This window comes from Sebastes fasciatus, chromosome 18 (assembly GCF_043250625.1).
Source record: "Sebastes fasciatus isolate fSebFas1 chromosome 18, fSebFas1.pri, whole genome shotgun sequence".
Taxonomy (NCBI): domain Eukaryota; kingdom Metazoa; phylum Chordata; class Actinopteri; order Perciformes; family Sebastidae; genus Sebastes; species Sebastes fasciatus.
Genome location: NC_133812.1, coordinates 17,525,167 through 17,545,852, shown reverse-complemented (window position 1 = coordinate 17,545,852; position 20,686 = coordinate 17,525,167). Strand labels below are relative to the sequence as shown.

At 39.7% G+C, this 20,686-nt stretch overlaps 1 protein-coding gene across 6 annotated transcripts in view; it reads left to right on the top strand.

The window, feature by feature from the left end:
* The window catches only part of stxbp5a (syntaxin binding protein 5a (tomosyn)), a 105,777-nt gene extending 91,049 nt beyond the window's left edge, over positions 1-14,728 (top strand). For 2 of the 6 annotated variants that reach the window (XM_074616492.1, XM_074616493.1), the window contains 9 exons: positions 2,924-2,986; positions 5,168-5,221; positions 7,614-7,664; positions 9,039-9,320; positions 9,456-9,825; positions 11,624-11,789; positions 12,671-12,782; positions 12,892-13,112; positions 14,418-14,728. In XM_074616492.1, coding sequence (XP_074472593.1) covers positions 2,924-2,986; positions 5,168-5,221; positions 7,614-7,664; positions 9,039-9,320; positions 9,456-9,825; positions 11,624-11,789; positions 12,671-12,782; positions 12,892-13,112; positions 14,418-14,459 — 1,361 coding nt within the window. In that variant the 3' untranslated portion in view covers positions 14,460-14,728. The remainder of the gene's footprint in view (positions 1-2,923; positions 2,987-5,167; positions 5,222-7,613; positions 7,665-9,038; positions 9,321-9,455; positions 9,826-11,623; positions 11,790-12,670; positions 12,783-12,891; positions 13,113-14,417) is intronic. The other 4 variants (XM_074616495.1, XM_074616494.1, XM_074616497.1 and 1 more) reach the window with 4 other exon arrangements.
* Positions 14,729-20,686: the final 5,958 nt, after the last annotated feature.

Sequence of the window (20,686 nt, the reverse complement as noted above, 5' to 3'; positions counted from 1 at the left end):
ACGTGAACTCTTAAGTGCTTTACATTTAAAGACAAAATATAAGAATATAGGCATAAACATAAGAGCATACTGTATGTAGCATGCAGTAAACATCAGTTTTAACAAGCTGTGGTAGGTGGATGTGCAACATATGGTCGGAAGGATGTTATGTTATGTTAACTAACAGACTAGGGGGGTTGTGCAATATAAAGGGACGCACAAAATATGTCTTATTTACTTATGGATTGTGATTATGGACTGTTGTTGTTGTCGCTGTTGTTCGGTGTTTTAATTGTGTCCATATGTTGTTTATTGTTTAAATATAAGAATACAGAATGAGTAACATGCAGAAACTGAATCAATGAAGCATACTCCCTACCTCACAGCAATGAAAACCCCAAAACATCAACACAATCAAATAGGAAGGCCTGCCTTATCACATAGCTGCACATGTAACCAACTGTACAAGAAACAAGTGCGACCACACGCCACAAGTACACGCACACTGATGACCTGAAAGATCTGATGGGGTTATAGTAGTGAGCAAGTCAGAAATGGACTGAGGAGCCGAATCATTAAGTGCTTTATAGACTATTAGCAGGATTTTGAAGGTGATTCTGTATTGTACCTGAGCCAACGACATGATTTCAGTACCAGAGTAATACGTTCAAATATCGGTGTACGTGTCAGAACTCTGTCTGCTTCATTTTGAATGAACTGGAGCCGTCTTACTGATTGTTTGAATAATCCTGCAAATACAGCGTCACAGTAGTCTAACCTGCTCGAGATAGATGCAGGAACCAGTTTCTGAGAGTCAGTTTGAGATATGAATATAAGTTTTGATATGTTTTTAACAACGTATGTCAGAGACAGCGATGCAAAGTGTCACAGTGTTATAATCAGTGTTTCAGTGAACATTATGTTGGGTTTCCAGTAACCCTACAGGTCCCAACGTTCCTGAACTCATATGTAAACAGATCCAAATGTGACAATGAACAAAGTCATAGAACAACACACTAAAATGATGCCATCCAGGCTTAGCTCAACAGCCACAACAAAGCACTTTGACTACACAAATACTAACTCTTCCTCTGTCCATCTTCCTCTCTCTTTCATACACACACACTCTCTCAGCCCATCCCTTTCACACACATTGCCACTGCAGCCACATAGTACCACTGACAGCTAATAAGATGCTTTCCGTATGGACACACTGCCACCCTGTGTTAGACGACGGCAGTGCAGCTACATAGAGGATGCCGCAGTGTCATGACGACGCACTGCCCATACTGAAAGCGAAAGTTTGATGGATGAATTAGTGATTGCTGGTGGATGCTGGGGGATTTATTTGTTATTCTTTTTATTTGTGATTGTTTATGCACAAATAAGCACAGGCGAACGCTCGCATATACACGAGCACGTGCACATGTAAATACACACGGCGCATCTGGTGTCACTGAGTGACTGGTGAGCAGTGGGCTGGCACCTGTCAGAGCTTGGCGAGTGTGAGCAGTAATCAGGCGTCCAGCTGTGTTTCTCTGCCAACAGGGGACTGCTGTCTGCTTGGCTTTCTGCCTCGCAGGACAATGTCACACACACACACACACATTCATACATAAACGTGCACGCGGCAAAGGGAGGAATTAGACTTGAACTGGATGAAGAAACATTAAAGATGGACAGAATCTTCATTATGCTTAAAATATGGGTGTAACCGACAGAATCCCTGAAAGGCTAGTCCGTTGGTCAGTTTACTTGTCGAGTGAAGAGAATATTAGACATGGAAATAAATTGATAGTTAATTAAACTTACTGTTAACAAAAACTGAAATGATAATTAATAGTGTTTTCTAATTATTAATCATGCTGTAATTTATGTAATTGTATCATGAGCTTGGGTAATATGAAATAATTAATATATAAATTGTATATTGTATCATAGTTGATAAGAAACAATAACAATTCTGATTACATTAGTAAACCATTTATTAACAGTTTATTGCTGCACACATTCTAATATTTTAGATACTATATTAAGTATTTATTAATTATTTGTAAACCATCTAGTATAAACAAGATGGAGCAGAAACTAATTAACCATTGACAAAGTATTTTAAATAATAACTGAATTATGTTTATAGATGCCTTACAAAGTATTTATTAACCATTTAACAATGTATTATAATCAGCAGTTGCAACTTTTTAAAAGACATCCAAATAATGTTTATAGATGGTTTACAAATAATATCTTAAAATATTACAAAGATTAATGATTACAAAGGTAATCATTAACAAGCATTTAATATAGTTTATTACACGGCTTTGTTGAATACTCGATTCTGATTGGTCAATCACGACGTTCTACGGTCTGTTATTTCTTTATAGCAGACCGTTGCTAAGTATAACAGACTGTTGCTATGTATAACAGACCGTTGCTATGGGCGTAGTTCTGACCGTTTTTGTGTCAAATTATTGATTTCTTTATTCTTCTTTATTTATTTTTCCTAAGTAGCCGTGTAATAAGCGGGATAATGTACAGCTAGCGGGTCATTGTTGTAAAATAAACCCCTCCGCTCCACCCTGTTGGGGTTTATTTCACAACAATGACCGGCTTGCTGTACATTATCCCTTACATATAAAATGTTATAATGTATGCAACAATAAACTGTTAAAAATTACATACAAATTACTAATAATTAATAAACATTATTAATTATCATTTCATTGTTTGTTAGCAGTAAAATAACTATGAATTAATGTTTAATTAACTATCAATTTATTTATTTACTATCAAAAACAAACAGCAATCCTAATGGATATCTGAGGCTCTTTCTGGAGTAGCCGTGTATGATAAAGTTAAAAAAAGATAGTGTTATACTTCACAGAATTATCTTTTTGGCTTGCTGTCTTTTGCTTGAATTGATTTGTATGTATCTGTGCTGCAGGTCTGTGCGACATCAACGAGGGCTCAGCCACATCAGAGGACCGCTGCAAGTCCCCGACTTCAGGTAACATGTCCTTCAGCGTCTTATTAAAACGACAAATGGGAGAATTATAGCAGAGGCTTTGTGTTATCTAGACGTTAAAGCAAAACAGTCACAAATATACCTATAATAGCATGTATATAAATGCAACATCGGTTAGGGAGGAAGATTAATGTTTCAAAGGAGCCTCCACTTTGAATGCCGTTTTATTGAAATTGTTGCTCATCAAACTGGAACTATACAGAAGGTTTTTTTTGTTGAACCATAAAATGGTCTGGCTGTCAATTTCACTCTATCTCAGTCTTTAGAAATGCTCTGTTTGAGTTTATTACCGCACGTTTATGGGAGTGTTTTCCCATTTGCGCATGCATTATTTCACCACTTTGCAGAGTTCAATAGACAGGAATACATTTGTTTTAATCTCACACGCTATCCCGGAAAACTGGGTTATAGGCTGTAAACGTATTCGATCTCTGTGATGCTAATTCAATGTGACAGCTGAGAATTATATTAAATGAAACAAAAAAATCTGCATGCTGTTAGAGAAACCCATTCATTTACATTAATCTGAGAATAAGTTATAAAGTGAAAGTTCAACCTGAAGGGCCTAGGGTATTCTCACATATTCAGTAACCGCGTATTTGCATAATTGTGAAAAATATTCCACGGGTTAAATGTATTATATCAGTGGCAAGATGATGTGGATTAACTTTTGACTTGGATTTTGAGCAGGGATCTTCTTTCAGTTAAACATTTAAATGTCTCTGAGTGCCCTGTGCTGTCATATTACACAGTTTTCATTTCAGTGAATATGACCGAATGCAAACAAACAAAATCCATTGTCACTCAGTGTATCATGCACCACCACAACTACACCGTATGTTGCAACAGTAAGATGCTCTGTTGCTCTTTTACTGGCCGCCTCTTTAATCTACGTCATTAGTATTTCAGCTGAAGGTGCCTGAAGAGAGAACAGCCCAGATCCATCTCATTAGGGCAAACTTGGCGCTGAAAATAAGGAGCTTTTTAAAAAGGTCAGACAGAAAACAAATGTGAAAGTCTGGAGTCCTGCTGCAGGTATGATGACTGTCCCAACCCCCCATGTCTGGTGCCACCAGACTGTGGTCTGATACATCTGTCTGCTCTGCATTATTCATAGGACACAGAGAGAGAGATAAGGTGCCTTCCTGCAAAAAAAAGCTGCTCTAACAGTCATTTAGTCCAGGGCTAAGCTGCCAGTGGAAGAAGATTCACCTGTTCTACCTTGAAATGAATTTGCAGGATGATGAATTAAGACTCCGTTCGTGCCAGGAGAGCATTATTTCATTCAAGAAAAATCCTTGGATTAGTTTGATTTGCATTAAAAACAACTTAAAATCACCACTTACAATTGCCAATGCTAAACCACTTACAGTAATAGGACATTTAACACTGTAAGGATTTACACGCAGCACAACACAAACATCTGTAGCAAGTTAGTACTCCTCCACAGAGCCCTTTTTTTCTTTTTCCTATTTTTCACACTAAATCTTTTTAGTGTTTTAATTTTTCTGCTCAACGTATAATGTACTTTAAATCTTTAGAATCTCTGCTCATTATGGTACCCAAATGAAACATTTTGATTTAATTGGTTTTCATTTTTGGTACAAATGCAATTAAAAGTTAAATGTCATGTAGACGTTTTTTTATATCTGTGAAATTAAAAGCTGCACGACTACTTCACTCAGAGCAGCTGTCAATCATGACGTCTCGCCCCCTCTTTATAGCATCAAATAACTAATTAAAACCAAACTTATCAGAAAATTAACACTTGAACAAACATCAGCGTGATAAGAACTACCTAAAATGACAGAAAATGTATTTGATGTGTGTACTTGTTTGGCTGATGTCCCATCTGCTAACATGGAGGTGGCGGGATTTATGACTTTACTGCAGCCAGCCACCAGGGGGCGATCAAGATGTTTTGGCTTCACTTTAGGGGAGCTGTCATGTCATCCGTTTTTATATACAGTCTATGGTTTTTACAGAAAACAGGGTATTTGAGTCCAAACAGTGTCCTGAATTTTGATCCAACTTCATTGAACAGTTTGCTGCTCAGGACAACCAAAAAGAAAAGTGATTCATCAGGTAAACAGCAACAGCGTGTGTGTAGTGACAAGCCAAAGGGTGTTTCTAACTTTACTTTTCCCCTTACACCCCCAAAAGTGTTGATGTCAAACAGCAATCTACAGCAATTCTACAATGGAGGTGGTAGAGGAGGTAAGATTGAGAGGCTGTGTAGGCAAGACAAAGTCCAAATTTGTCCCCCCCCCCCTGTCTCTGTCCTTTGTCTACATGGTCACCACAGTGGGACGACCTAGACGAGAGAATAGAGAAGTTCAGCTTCACCTCTGGGTTAGCTTCTTGTTCCACTATCTTTTGGTTCTCACTGTATTGAATCATAAACAGTAGTTTTTTCTTCTTTTAAAATGACATAGTGTTCATATTTTACGTCCCTACTCAAGTACGTGGTTAGAAAACTATACACCGAGAGCTGAAAGCTCATGGAGCAGAGGCTAACCTGGAAGCAGGGCAGGGATTCAGCACAATACAGCCTCACTTAGACACACATTGCATGCTACATGTACGTAGCACGAGTGTCATATTGTAAATGTGCCTGCGTGTGATATCTGTCCTGACCTCCCAAAACAGATTCTCTGTGTACGTTATGAGTGATTGGCTCATAGTACAGTATGATGACACCGCAGAGCGGAGAGCAACTCATCTGTCCAACTGTGTCTTTGTGTACCTTCAGTGTGTGTTGATGAAATAGATGATGTCATATCAACTATTGTCTGTGGAAGGCAGGGGTTTCTGTTGCAAGTGAAAATGAGTAGGTATCTAAAATGACTGCTACATCCGAGAATGGAGTTTTGACTTTGCCCAGACCAACGTCACAGATTCTTTTTAACTAGCCTGGCCTCATTTCATTAATCTGAACCCTGTTAAAGCCCCACTAACATTTCACAAGACATGTTTTTAAAAAAATATTCTAAGCCTCAGAATATACTACACATTTTCCTAATTCTCCTTTTTGCTTTGTTGCACCTGTGAGGGCCGAGACATTAACCCTTTACTACTCTTACTGGTTAAGGGAGTTCGGTGACGTTGTGTAATTCCCATAGCTCCTCCCGACTTCTACCTGAGCAGAGGTCTAATCAGCCAGAATAAGTGAAATTACCTGTGTGGACTTTAGGGGTGGGGGAAATAACTGATAGTATCATGATATTTTGCGTGGCTATATTGTATCTATACACGGACGTCACGTATCGATCTTTTATTATATAAACTATTAACCTCTGACAATGGGCCCCGGTCACTATTGTGTCTTTCAGAGGTTGTATGAAACTAGGAAACCTAAGGAATCAATTGGTACCAATGTCGTGTTAGCTTGTCGGGAAGAGCGTTATATAACACTCCAAAGTTAAATTTTGGTAGGGAAAAACTGATATGGCCATTTTCGCAGGGTCCCTTGACCTCTGACCTCAAGCTATGTGAATGAAAACTCTGAACAGAGTGAAAACTGTATCTTATTAGATAAAACAGATATTGACAAACTGCATAAATTGCACTTGAAAAAGGGTAATAAATCGCAAAATATTGCAATATATCTTATCGCTATATTCAGTATATCACAAAATGGTTAAAATCACAATCAGATCGTAAGTATTGTGATAATATTGTATCATTCCCATCCCTAGTGGTCATCCAGAGCCCTTTAATTAAAGTAAATAAATTATGGACAGGAGCTGGACAACAACCAGCTTTGAAAACTGGATTATAGGTGACGTGTCGGACATACAAATTATGCCTCTGGCACTTTATTTTTTGTAATGGAAACAAAGAATGTAATCAAGTTAAACCCAACTCAGTTTGTGCTTGAGGATATTAATGATGTCGCAGACTTTTCAGGGTTTTTTATAGACATTTCTTCATTTGTCAAGGTGAGTTTCTGTCAATTTTTGAACCACAAAAAAAGAACTCGCTAGCTAGCCATTCCTTCATAACAACCATTAGTGAACGCATGATGAAAGTCCCCTTTCATCATATAGAGTTTCTCCTACAGACAGAGAAATAACATCAAACACCTTCATCCATTCGTTATCTTCGTTTTTTCTATTTATAAGTTCACACATGCAGTAATCAAGTGTATTTTATCCTAGTTGGGACAGACTTCAGTAACCATCTTCTCCACTGTCTTCTTCCATCTCCTGTTGAATATTTTCTGTTTCCTGTTCTCGGTGCATGCTCCTGTGGCATGAGGGTCCTGAATGGCTGTGCAGTTTTGATGCATCTCACTGTACCAGTCCTCTCTTGCAGGGCATTGTACAACCAGAGGTCACCTCCTTTGTTTTGTCTTCCACAGCATGCCTCTGTGATGAACAGGGTTGTCTCTTGAGTCCTTACGCAGTGTCCTCTCCTGTGTAAAGCACTTTGGCTGCTCCAGTCAATTAAACAATCCCGCGGCACTTTGTTCCACAGCCTTTTGTCGTTTTGGTGTATTCCAGCTTTGTGCACAATCCCAGCCCGATGCTAGTTCTCTAGCTTTGCATGGCATCGTGTGTTAGCGTAGACGTGTGTTTTGTAAAGAGGGATGTTCTCTTTTTTCCAGCAAAGCTGTCACGGAAATTAAGCTTGCCTACTGAGCTAAAGCCAGACTTGGGTAAGCCTTGACTTCGTGTCTCCAAACAATTTTTTATGAAATGCAGTTCATCTTTCTCACTTCGACTGGACTCCACCACATCCCATTAGTCCGGTTTTATCTGGTTATTAGCCTCGAAATTGGCAAGCTGTGCAGATATTCTCCTAAGTTTGCATGAGACAAAAGTAGCACTGATCTGACCAGAATTTCAATTTATTGAGCTACATGAAATTTTCTGCTGTGCTCTTGACTCCCACTGTTTGACCTTGGTGGGGGTTCTGCTAGAGGTCAGTGGTGCTAAGCTAAACTACGCACACTCCATCTCACCGTAACGCTTCGTGTTACTTTTGCAGCTTTCTCTTTCTCTTCGGTGTTCTTCATGCCTTTCTTTTCTCTGTCTGATTGGTACCTTATCAATTGCCCGGATAGAAATATTATCACTTGAAAAATGAGGAGTCATTTTTTTCTTCAGGGGTGTTGAACATTTGAAAGCACCAAGAACACTGGATGGGACATTGTCAAGTTATAATGTGCAAGTTGCCAATTACGGTTGCAACTAATGATTATTTTCATTGTCGATTATTTTCTCGATTAATTGTTTGGTCAATAAAATGTCAGAAAATTGTGAAAAATGTCCATCAGTGTCCAAGATGACCTCCTCAAATGTCTTGTTTTGTCCACGACTCAAAGATATTCAGTTTACTGTCATAGAGGAGTAAAGAAACCAGAAAATATTCACATTTAAGAAGCTGAAATCAGAGAATTTTGCCTTTTTTTTCCCTTAAAAAAACGATTAATCGATTATAAAAATAGTTGACGATTAATTTAGAAGTTGACAACTAATCGAATAATTGTTGCAACTCTAGTGCCAAGACATTTACCTGTATAGTTGTGTAAGAGTTCCAGTGTTTTACCCATGTAACCAAAGTGCCTAATAAAACTGCTGATTGGGGATGGAACATTTTGAAAATGTTGGTCGGCCTGTGAAAATTGTGCCTTGTGCGTAATTGCACTGGATTCGTTTCTATTGTATAATATATAATATAAAGTATGTATAATATAACGTCACCATCAATGAGGTTTCAGGTGATGCTCCTCTATTAACCAATCCATCTGTCAGAGAGATACACTGTTGAGAATGCAAGCCCGTACTCTCCCAGTTTTCTGTATCTACATTGTCAATAATCTTACAGAGATCATTCATAAACAAATACAGTTGTTACTCAACTGGTATGTCTTGAGTTTGCTGTAAAATGTCGAATTAATGTGTTTAATTTACTACTAAGACAGTAGGAAAAACTGTATTCATCACTTTTATGTCCACATCTGTGTTGACTGTGTTGTGATGTCGCTGCCTTGCGGGTGCTTTACCTCTCTCTGTCTGTCTCCTCACTGTCCTCCTGTCTGTATGCCCGCCGCGGGGTGCCAACCCATTAGACCACCGGGACAATTCCTTCAGCCGCTCGCGCTCCTCCAGCGTCACCAGCATCGACAAGGAAGCACGAGAGGCCATCAGCTCCTTCCACTTCAGCGAGACCTTCGCCCGGAAGGGAGACAGCACTTTGACGCCCTGCCTGTACGTGGGCACCACTCTGGGCACCGTGCTGGCTCTCGCTCTCACGTTGCCACCTGCTGGGGAGCAACGTCAACTGCAGCCGGTTATCGCTTCACCCACAGGTGGGTAATGGGAGGGATGGAAAACAGAGTAATTTTGCCGCCATAGTGGATGAAAACCAGATTGATTTGTGCAAACTGGCAAAGATGTTCACAATATTGTCTATTATAAACGAGCCTTTTCCTTCCCTTCATCAGGCATGTTGGTGCGGCTGAAGGGCAGCGTCATGCGGATGGCTTTCCTGGACTCGACAGGTTCCATGCAGCCCGCTCCGTTCGAGCAGTGGTTTGAACCCAACGTCACAGCAGATGGCGAAGAAAGAGAGAAGGTCCGTAAGCGCCGGCCCGTCTCGGTGTCCCCGTCCACCTCCCAGGACCTCAACGAGAGCCAGTACGCCGTGGTGTGTTCAGAGAAACAGGCCAAAGTCCTCGCCCTCCCCTCCCAGACCTGCATCTATAAACACAGCATCACAGAGGCCTCCTTCATCCTCCGGGCAGATGTGGTGCAGATGAGCCAAGGCGCCTGTCTGGCGTGTTTCTGTGCCAACGGCCACATCATGACCCTCAGGTGAGAAACATGTCAGTCGGAAATAGCTGGTTATTATTAAAATGTATCAATCAAGGTCAGTTTGAATGAATCATGTTCATGTGATTAGATTTAAGTAGATTTGATCTGCCTTCTGTTGAACAGTTTTCACACTTGAGTGCTAGTGCTAGATTAGTTCTGACCAATAGAGGAGCAGGAGGCGGGCTCAGAGGCCTGCTCATGAGCTCAACAGGGTCGTGTATGAGGATTGAGATGGTTGTTGGGTATTTAGCCGTGTTTTGGCATAAATCTGAGTATTAGGGACATTCTCAGCACACAGATGGACGGCGGAGAAGTGGATTAGGCTGCAGAGATAGTTTGAGAAGTTTATTTGGATGTTTTTTCACTATTAAACTTGTCACTATTGGAATACAGAATCCAAGCTGACCACAGCTTTCACCTTCCATTATGTTGTAAAAACCTGTTTACAGCTGCCAACAAACTACTGCACATGGAGGGAATGTTTAACTCAGAAGACAGATTTCAGTATCACTTTTTTTTGGCATGATGGAAATATCCTTGATACAATGTTGCTCTCTCGTTCCCTATATTCTACAAGTGTAAAAACAACTGTTTGTTGAATTTAAAGTGTGGTTTAACAATATTATCGGGGCAACGGACAACTGAACTTTTAAATAAATGCAGACACCGCTGAGGCAGACGGGCTCATCATATTATATCCTCAATTAAACTTTTCTTTTTGCTCAAGTTATCATTCAAAGTCAGACCCAAACGCTTGTCCTCATACACGCTCACGACAAGCAAACCAAGACACATATATCTTATCCTCTATCGTCCTTTAACCCCAACGCTAACCCAAACCTACCACCAATAAACGTTGTCCTAAACTTAACCTTCAAATTGAAACCAACATGACAAGGTTTTAGGAACTGCACACCAGTGTTGTAATCAAGACCACGTAAACAGAGACCAAGTAATGACCAAGACCAGAGTGTGTCGAGACCAAAACCAGTGCGAGTCCCAGTACCGCTGTGTTTTTTAGGTAGCCAGACTTTATTAACAAAGATTTGGCTGACATCTCCTCCCAGACAGCCACAGCTTCTGCTCCTCTCATGAGGAGGCGTGTTAGCCGTTACTAGTAACAAAAAATTACAAATTAGTCAAGTTATTGGTTGCATTTAAAGCAGGAAGTTTTACATCCATCCGTTAGCAAATAAATCAGACAATGCACAGGCAATTTAGTGATTTCCCCACAGTTGTGGTTCTAACCAGTATTGAAATAAAATCCAGAGTCCTCTTTGTCCGAGACCGAGACAAGACCACGTAAAAATTTGGTCGATTACGGGACGAGAAATTCAAAAGGTGGTCTTGAGACCGGTCTCAAGTACTACACACACACACACACACACACACACACACACACACACACACACACACATGCAGTTAGGAAGGGTGTGTAAGTCTGTCGCTCATCCTCATTAATCTTCACTTCCCTAGAGGAGAGAGAAGGAGACAGAACAGCCATCCATATGGGTCTCTGACAAAAACAAGGATGCCCAGCTGTCTGCCTGTGTTTGTGTTTCTGTGCAAGTGTGTTTGCCTGTTCAAAATGGTCAGAGTGCATGAACATTGCCTGCAATGTTTCAGGAGATTGAAATATGCATATCCATGTTGGAAAAGAGTGATACAACTTGAAATATTTGCTTCAACAACCCACAGTAATGTTGTGTTCAGGTGCAATAAGGCATTTATTGGCAGCCTTATTATATTCTTTAGTCTCTAAAATCACATAAATCATTTCTGTGTCCCCCCCGTCTAGTGTGCCGGGACTGAGACCGCTCATGGATGTAAACTACCTGCCTTTGACAGACATGCGGATAGCGAGGACGTTCTGCTTCACCAACCTGGGTCAGGCCATGTACCTCTGCTCCCCCACCGAGGCCCAGAGGATCACCTACAGCCAGGACACCTGTGAAAACCTACAGGTCAGTTAGCATTCTATATGCAGTACAGTATGCGTATAGATTTAATGAGCCATGCTTCAGGATTTTTTTAATTTTTTTTATCTTGAATAAAGTTTTATACTCTGAATCTTGGGAGCATAAAAGAACTGCGTATCGTACTGCATAGAAAAAATGTCATGTTAAAGTGGAGAAGATATAGGAAATATCTTTTGGAACATATATGCAAGTACTGTTTATTCTCATGTATTTTAGAAACCGTATACTATTTTTTTATTTATTTATTTGCCCATATATAAAACTGCACAAAATCCAGAAAAAACAATAACAATAAAAAGGAAGAAAGAATTAAACTAACCTAATTTTAAAAATACAACAAAAGTTAAACAACAACAAGAAGTACACAAAATGTGCAGAAAAACCTAACCAAACAGTGGAAAACAATCCAATAAAAACAATGAAATACATACAAAGAACAGTACAGAAGAAAAAGAAAATGTATCTAAACATATCAAAAGATAATTAGACATCATGAATTAAATGTGATGATGATTTCCTTTTAAAATGTTCTAAGGATTGTTTTGTAAAAAGGGCAGGTGAAGATGATTAACCCGTCTAGTATTATGTGAATGAATTTGAGAATTAGATTTAAAGAAGTTGCTAAACGATGATGGTAAAGAAGAAGGCAAGAACATATATTTATATATAAACACACATATCTGATGAATATTTATGTCATAAACTGAAAGAATGTTCCTGAACAGTGGAGCAGAAGCCTCCTTAGAGACTCTGTGTGAGGTATACTTTATGTTTACTGAAGTGGATAACAAACCACTGTATGAGTAGACACAGGCCTAAACTGTATGTAGCAGGGTGACGTGTGTGTGTGTGTGTTGATGTTTCAGGAGATGCTGGGTGAACTTTTTACACCAGTGGAGACACCAGAGGCCCCCAACAGAGGGTTCTTCAAAGGCCTCTTTGGTGGAGGAGCACAGTCGCTGGACAGAGAGGAGCTATGTATGCCAAACATTACACACATATACAGCGGTTCACATTCAGTTTATCGGTTCAACCTCTCACTCACCTCCTCTCCCCTTCGTTCTTTTGCTTTCATCTCTAAACTCAGTCGGTGAGATATCAGCTGGAAAAGCATCCCGAAGTCTGGCCCAGCACATGCCAGGACCGGGTGGCATCGAGGGCATGAAGGGGGCGGCGTCCGGTGTGGTCGGAGATCTGGCACGCGCCCGGATAGCGCTGGACGAGAGAGGCCAGAAACTGGGCGAGCTGGATGAGAGGACAGCCGCCATGATGGCCAGCGCAGACTCCTTTTCCAGTCACGCCCACCAGGTAAACACAAAATGTTTACAAGTCTATCATGTGATGTCACAGCAAGGCATGTTTGTACATACATACCTGTGTGCAGTGGCTCACAGAATGAAGATTAAAGTCTCAGCTGAAGTAAATAGTTCACTGAGGAATAATCTTCTAAAGGCAGGAGACATTGGTAATAATGTGGATTATTTCAGTTTCAGTTCTGATTCGACTATCAGAGCCGGTTATAATATCTATACAATCTCTTGCAAACAGAGTCGTAGACGTATTAAGAAAAGAAGAGGGAAAACTGCTGTCCTGAATACTGAATATATTTCTGAATGCTGAGCTCACTTACACTATTTAGTCACTAGAGGGCAGTATATGCCTGTGGAACGTTCACAGTACTGTGAATAGGGAGTCTAATGTCAGACATAGGCAGTCTCACTTCAGTATTTCTTTTTCAGAAATGAGATAGACATTCATTCTAAAATATGTGAGGTCCCCTGTTTCCTGCCAGGGTTATGAATAATTGCATAATTTGACCAGGTGAACCAAAATGTAATCAAAAATCTCTTAATTTCATGACATAATAAAATGAACTTCAGTGACAGCAAATGGAATAGTATTCGATGAGGGACTTGAATTAATCATGAGAATCATGGATCGTGTAACTCAACAGTCGGGGAAGGTATTCCTCATATTTTGAACCATGTTCCCACTACGAATATTACAATAAACTAAAACGAAAATAAGCAGTGAAAAATATTTTTAGTAAACTGAAACTAAATAAAAACTATATCCTTTAAGAAAAACGAAAACTATACTTCCTGGTTGAAAACCAATACAAATAAAAGGGACTGTAAATTAATTTCAGTTTTATTTTATTTATTTATTTTTTTCAGCTATAATATATCACTGCCGAAAAAAAAGGACACAGCATGAATTTCCACCAACTCTCGAGACATTGAACAACAGAAATTTGAACTGACTTGACAATCCAGGAGATGGCGCTATGATGCAATTGCTTCACATCAGACACTAAAGTAGCACCAAGATTAAACATGTTGTACCATGTATTTTGTATGTATATAGCTCCATACTTCTGAGACATGATAGCGCCCCAAACAAACTGAAACTATTGTAAAACTATAACTAAATATATGAAAACTAAAACTAAACCTTTCTGAAAAAGTGAAACTAAACTAAAACTAGTAAACACACTCTTAACTAAAACTAAACTAAAGTGAAATCAAAAAGTCAAAACTAAAATAAAAAAAAGAAACGATTTGTAAATTCACAACTATTTGTTTCTCACTCCAACATCTCCTGTGTTTCCAGATGATGCTGAAGTGCAAAGACAAAAAATGGTACCAGTTCTGATCAGTGACGGGGGAGGAGCAGAGCTCCATGGACACAACTACTGTCACCTTCCATCGGCTCATTTGGACTCACCGTGACGCCCCCAACCCATCCGTCTGTCCGTTCATCCATCCCTCCAAGCCTTTTTCTTCACGGGGACACTTGGGATTTTCTTCCCTAGCACAATGTTGAATACTGTTCTTACCTCAGTCTTCGGGTGGAACTGAGGAGTAGACAGGGGGAGAAGGACAACCTCAGAGGGAGCAAATAAATGGTGTCTTTTTTTCATGTTTTTGTCTCTTTGTTTATCTCTGTTCAACTTCTCCTCCGAGGTTGCCAATTGGCCCACGCACCTGGAGATTCTTCATTCTCATTTGCCAAAAATGTCCTTTACTGTTGTCTCTCGCTCCGAGCCCATCGGGGCCAGTATTCAAAACCGACGAACATAACTGGAAAAAAAAAAGACAAACACCTAATGAAGAAACAGACTATAAAAAATTCTTAAAAATGTATAAAGAAGGGAAAAAGAATCTAAATACATCATTATATATACATAAATCTAATAAATGTGCAACGCTGTATCGACTTCCGAGTGACAAGTACAAAAGGAAAGGGATCGAGGAGTGTGAAGGGCGAAAGACGGCGGCGCTGGGAGAGCCACAGGAAGTGCTGCGACAGCGACGCCTCCTCTATGCAGAGAGTCGCGGGGGATAAAAGCAACTTATTCTGATGTACACTGGATATTTCGTCATCTCGCTCAACCTCTAGACTCTCCTCTGTATCTTACAGACTTTCATATCGTTACCAACAGTGTGTGTGTGTGTTAATTTCTATTTTTCTTGCCATTCCTCTCTTTGTTATTCGTTGGGTTTTTTGCTCTGTCTGTATTATCGGAAAATCTCTTATTTTTCTATTGTTGTGAAAGTGGATGATATTTGATTTGTTGAAAAAAATACGTTTTGTGGCTTTTATCTAACAAACTCCAATTAATTTCTCCTTATGAAAAGGGCTGGAATCTAAAAAAGGAGGGCAAGGATATAAAAGGCATATATCATTTAGTACTCACTCACATGGCAACATCCGATTTCTTCACTCTGAAATCAAGTGCGTATGAACCACACATGTTTATTGTTTACCCGTGGGTTTCATTTATCGACCTGTCTGATGTGAACTGCCTCCCCTCACCCCTCTTAATGTCATACGCTTCCACGGTTTGGCTTTGAGTGTGACTGTACAAATGCTGATGAGTATCAGTGTTAAATACACTTTTAGTCGAGCCAGATTTGGTGGCGTTTCCAAATCACTACGGCGATCACATGCACATGAGTAGAAAACCCTATTTTATGTGTATTCATATATGCAGGATAATAGAAATACGGACCTTTAAAGGCATACATTTCAAACATACATTTCAGGTTTTGCTGACAGTTGTCTGTATGAGAAAGTTGCCTGTGTTAATATTTATTTATTGAGGTGCGAGAGGCGGTTGTGTTTGGTGTCAGAAACATTCACCCTTCATTATTATCTTTCCATATTTGCAGCAAATGCGGTGTATCTCTCTGTCTACCAGGCTTTTAACCTTTATTTGTATATAAGTAAATAGTTTGACAATCTTAAGACCAACTGGAAAGTAAATGTCGAGGTTGCTCAAGCAACAAGAAGAGGAGAGAGGCCATATTTTTTCTGACGCCAAAGAGTTGCTTTAGCTTTTCCATTGCATTATCATTTGGCTCCACCAGACAGTATACGGTAATATGTGTCAGAACCCAGGATCAGGTCCATTTAGGAATGTCATCATGTTCATCATTAAGAAATAGAGCAAGTTGCAATGGAACTCAGCCATTTATAGGAGTATTGTTTCACAATATGTCATAATAATGTAACATCTGGACTAATGTTTAATGTTTGAAGTGGCCTAACTGTTGGTTGATACGGCCGTTTTCCTTTAAAACAAAAAACCTGAACCATTCCACTACAGCTCAGACACAATATTTACGGTATTCATCTGTGTGTGTGTGTGTGAGAATGTGTGTGTCAGGCTCATGTCAATTTTGGTTGTTTAATAATTGATGTCCTAGTCTCCAGCTGTCCACGTCCAGTCGAGTGTCTGTCACACTAACTGAAGCCACCAATGACGATAAAAAGATAACAATAGGATACTGAGCGTTAGAGGATGACCTCTAAATTCTGGTTTAATTCTAACTGGCGCATGTTTGGTCTTTGCACACATGCTTCCACTCTCCTTCACTTCAAGTTCTTTGCCTTCCTCTCTTCCTCCAGCGAGTCCTCTCTTGGTTCCACAGCGACAGATATGGCCTTCTCCGTGTTTAGTCAGCATCGTAGTGTGGAAGTTGGTATAGGTAGCTCCGTCTTTAAAACCCCCAAAAGTGAAGAAGAGGAAAAAACAACTTCAGGAAAAATAGCTAGAGGTCATCCCCGGAAACGATGTTCAGTGTTTCTCCCTCCGACCCAACTGTTATTTGTGTGTTTTTTCTTTTTGTCAATGTTATACTTTTTTCCATCTTTGAGTGATTTCTTTCTTTTCCATACACTACAGTATGCAGTATTCTCACCCCCGATACAATCCACACACTCGAGCAACAAGAGGGAGTCCTGTCTATCTGCCATATGCCATCTTCTGTCCTGGATTCAACAGTTATCAGTGGGTTGCAGTATTTTTCTCATTGTAGCCAATTTTCTTGTACAGTTTTATGCAACTTTCACATGGATGTTTATGACTTTATCTGCTGCCACAAAAATTTAGAAATTCTGTAGATAGAGATTACTGTGCAATGGAAAATAAAAGTGGAAAATGTATTTTTTTTGTTTGTCTATAAGCATCTTTAAAAGAAAAAATCTTATATGGAGTTCAAAATATAAATATTTTTACTTTATAGTATTTCTGCATTGTGAATATAAAGGATAGAGTACTGCCATGTGTGATAGTGTACATAGTGTAGGTACGTATGTCCATACTAAGACAAATACTGTTCGTGAAGAGGAGGGGTCGTGTCTAGAAGGTAACCCACAAATTGTGAAAACTGCAAAAACTTGCAAAAACTCTTGCGAGACTCGCAGCCTGACGACCTATCCTAACCTTTCAAGGTCAATGCCTAACCTTAACCATTTGAGGTCAATGCCCAACCCTTTGCTGCATGTCATCCCCGCTCTTTCTCTCCCTTTCGTGTCAATACTATCACTATCAAATAAAGGCAAAAAAAAAGCCTAAAAATAACCTAAAAAAAAAAAAGACCCTAAAAAAAAGAGAGATCAATGCCTAACCTTAACCATCTTGTGAAAGTTTCCCAACTCGTGGGTTACCTTCTACTGTAGACACGACCCAGATGAGGCTGTGAATGGGAAGAAATTGGTTCAAAGTGTTGCCATATTTACATGTGTACACTAGATGGCAGCAAACACACATGGTTGTGACTTCATGCATTTAGACTGAACAGGGAGAGATGAGTGGTCAACAACAAAACAGTGCAATCTTACCAGCCTACGAGTTATCATGAGGTGATCTAGCCAGGTAAACATTGACTAGAATACATTTATAGATAACTTCAAAATTGGTTAATATAATTCAACTGTAAAGCAAAACGCAGATCTGTTCAATGTTTCAGTTTGATGTCTAATATAATGCATTTTCGAATAGTCGCTGCTTTGTCATCTTATGGTCTGTTGTGTTCTTATGCAGTAATGCTCCTTTTCTTAGAGCAACACAATCCTGTATCGATCACGCTAAGTGACATCCGAATGTGCTCTCTGGTTTCTTTGAGGTCGTGACACAGGTGACGACGTGGTCAGTGGAGCTCTTGAAGGTCACCTTTTTTCAGTTTTTTTTTACTCTTGGCTGAAGCTTTATTTGTGCTTGAATTACAGGCAATGGCAAAGTACCTCTAAGTGACCCTGATCGTGATTTTTGGTAAATGTGTCTTCCACAAGAAACATAGTAATTATCTTAAACTGGGAGTCTTTCTCTTGAATTTTTTTCCACTTAACCGCCTTACAATACACCACTGCTATTAGGAAAAGACCTCTTGAATCAGAGATACAGTTGTCCCAATCTCAGTCTAGCTGAGGTCAGTAAGTTCACCCAGTAGTGTATTCACAGTCGATCAATTACTGCAGCGGCTTCCAGCTTGGCTGACGATTTCCTGTCGGAAGAAAGATTTACACGCTGTAACCCGTACATTGTCATTTAATGCTTCCTTACGTCATGTGTCACCACGCTTGGTGACTCATGTCTTGCACAATAACTAGGATTCTAAGGCTCTCCTAATGAATGAATAAGTTATAAACCGAAACACAGCACAACTAAACCTGATTGCAAATTAAACTATTGATTGCTGGCTGGAGGGATAAAGCAGACTGTGATTGAATGTCTTCTCTGTATAGCTGTTTTATGATCAGTCTAATAAAAAACGTTTACTGCAGTTTGCATACGTTGATAGTCCCTAGGGGCCATACTGTTTTTAACCAAGTCTGTAGAATTGTCTGCTAATCTGCAGCGTTCTTCCTCCTTCTCTAAGTTATTTTAACTTGCAGTTTGCTTAGGAGATTTATATGCAATATGTAAAATCAACAACAAATAATAGAAAAGGAAAAATACATTCACAAAAAAGCATGCGAGGACTTAGAGGAAATGGTTATGACTCCCCTCCTCCTACCCGTCTAGCGTCTGTTCCCATATATAATGAATGGGGGTTATGACCTTCATCTCTTCTTTACGTAAACAAAACTATCAAACAAAGTGGTGTGTCATAATTTTATTATGAGGAATCGCATGTGTTTCATCAAAGACATGCTTCTGTGCCGGTGAGAGGTTGAAGGGTAAGTTAAGGGGAGATTGAGAGGCAGAGACACACAGAGAGAGAGAGAGGGAGAGAGATAGAGAGAGAGAGAGAAAGAGCGAGAGAGAGAGAGAGAGAGAGAGAGAGAGAAAGAGCGAGAGAGAGAGAGAGGGAGAGAGATAGAGCGAGAGAGAGAGAGAGAGAGAGAGAGAGAGATTGGGAAGGTGATGAAAAAAAAAAAAACATCATGTTGATTTGTTCAATTTGACTGAAGCCACGAAGAGAAGGTTGCCGGGGAGAAATGTTTGTTGATGCATACTGTTTGAACTACTGACCTTGTTAGCACATGCACAAACACACACACAGATGTAGGGTTTAGGCGATCCAGCGAATGACACGTCGGTGTGACTGTTGCCGTGGTGACTGGGAAACATGAATGACCTGAGCCACGTCTGCACAGCAGGAATCAGCATGACACCTGAGGGAGACATTGGTTTTTAGCTTGATTTAAACCATCCCTGCAGTCAGAAACATACAATGTTTGATGTGTTTTTTCTTTCTCACTGTGTAATATTTAAGAAGAAAAACCATAAACTGAGCAATGGCGGGTTTTGTTTGAATAATGTTTATTCATTTTATGATACAAAACCTGTCACACCTGCTGTTTATTGTTAGAGACGGCTGAATCTGCCATCTAAATGCTGTTTCTTGGGGGAAAAGACCAAAAGTAATTTGATGTCATCAGTCATTTTTGTTAAGGAAGGTGTTTTTCCACTTGATAGATATCTCATTTCAGGGGCATAAGCGGTTCAATTTCAAGCTTGGATATCCTGTGTTATTTGGAATTAGATGTTTTTCTTTCTATTCACATTGATATGCTGAGTCGAGCCTGAAGATAAATAGCAAAAAGTACTAGTTTACAGTAGATTTACTTTTATTTAGTAGGCTAGATTTAATGTATGGGTATGTATTTCACTTTGAAATATATTATGTCCAGATCCCTTTGAATTTACCCCACCCACTAAATGCAATATAAGACTTTTTACGGCACATTTAACCACAGGGTATGTCTAATAACTGGAGAACAGGCTAGTTAGTGCTCTAGCTAGAGGCATTATGGAAGAATAATCCCACCAGACCTGTTTTTATGGCAGACATTTTGATATAGCAGGAAAAAAACACAAGATTAATAATGTTAATTATGGCTGCATTCTATCACATTTGAGCCAAATTTATGTGCTCTGCTATTGTGCATGATTGCTAACTAGAGCGGCTTCCAAGTGGTTTAACGGAACTGAGACATCATGAACCATAGTTCAAGATGAGGAGCACCTTCAGCCACAGACTCATTCCCCCTCGGCACAACACAAAGCGCCTGGGTCAGTCCTTCATGCTGGTAGCCATCAGGCTCCACAACCAAGACTGACCCTCATATGAAGACTAGGAGGACTTTAA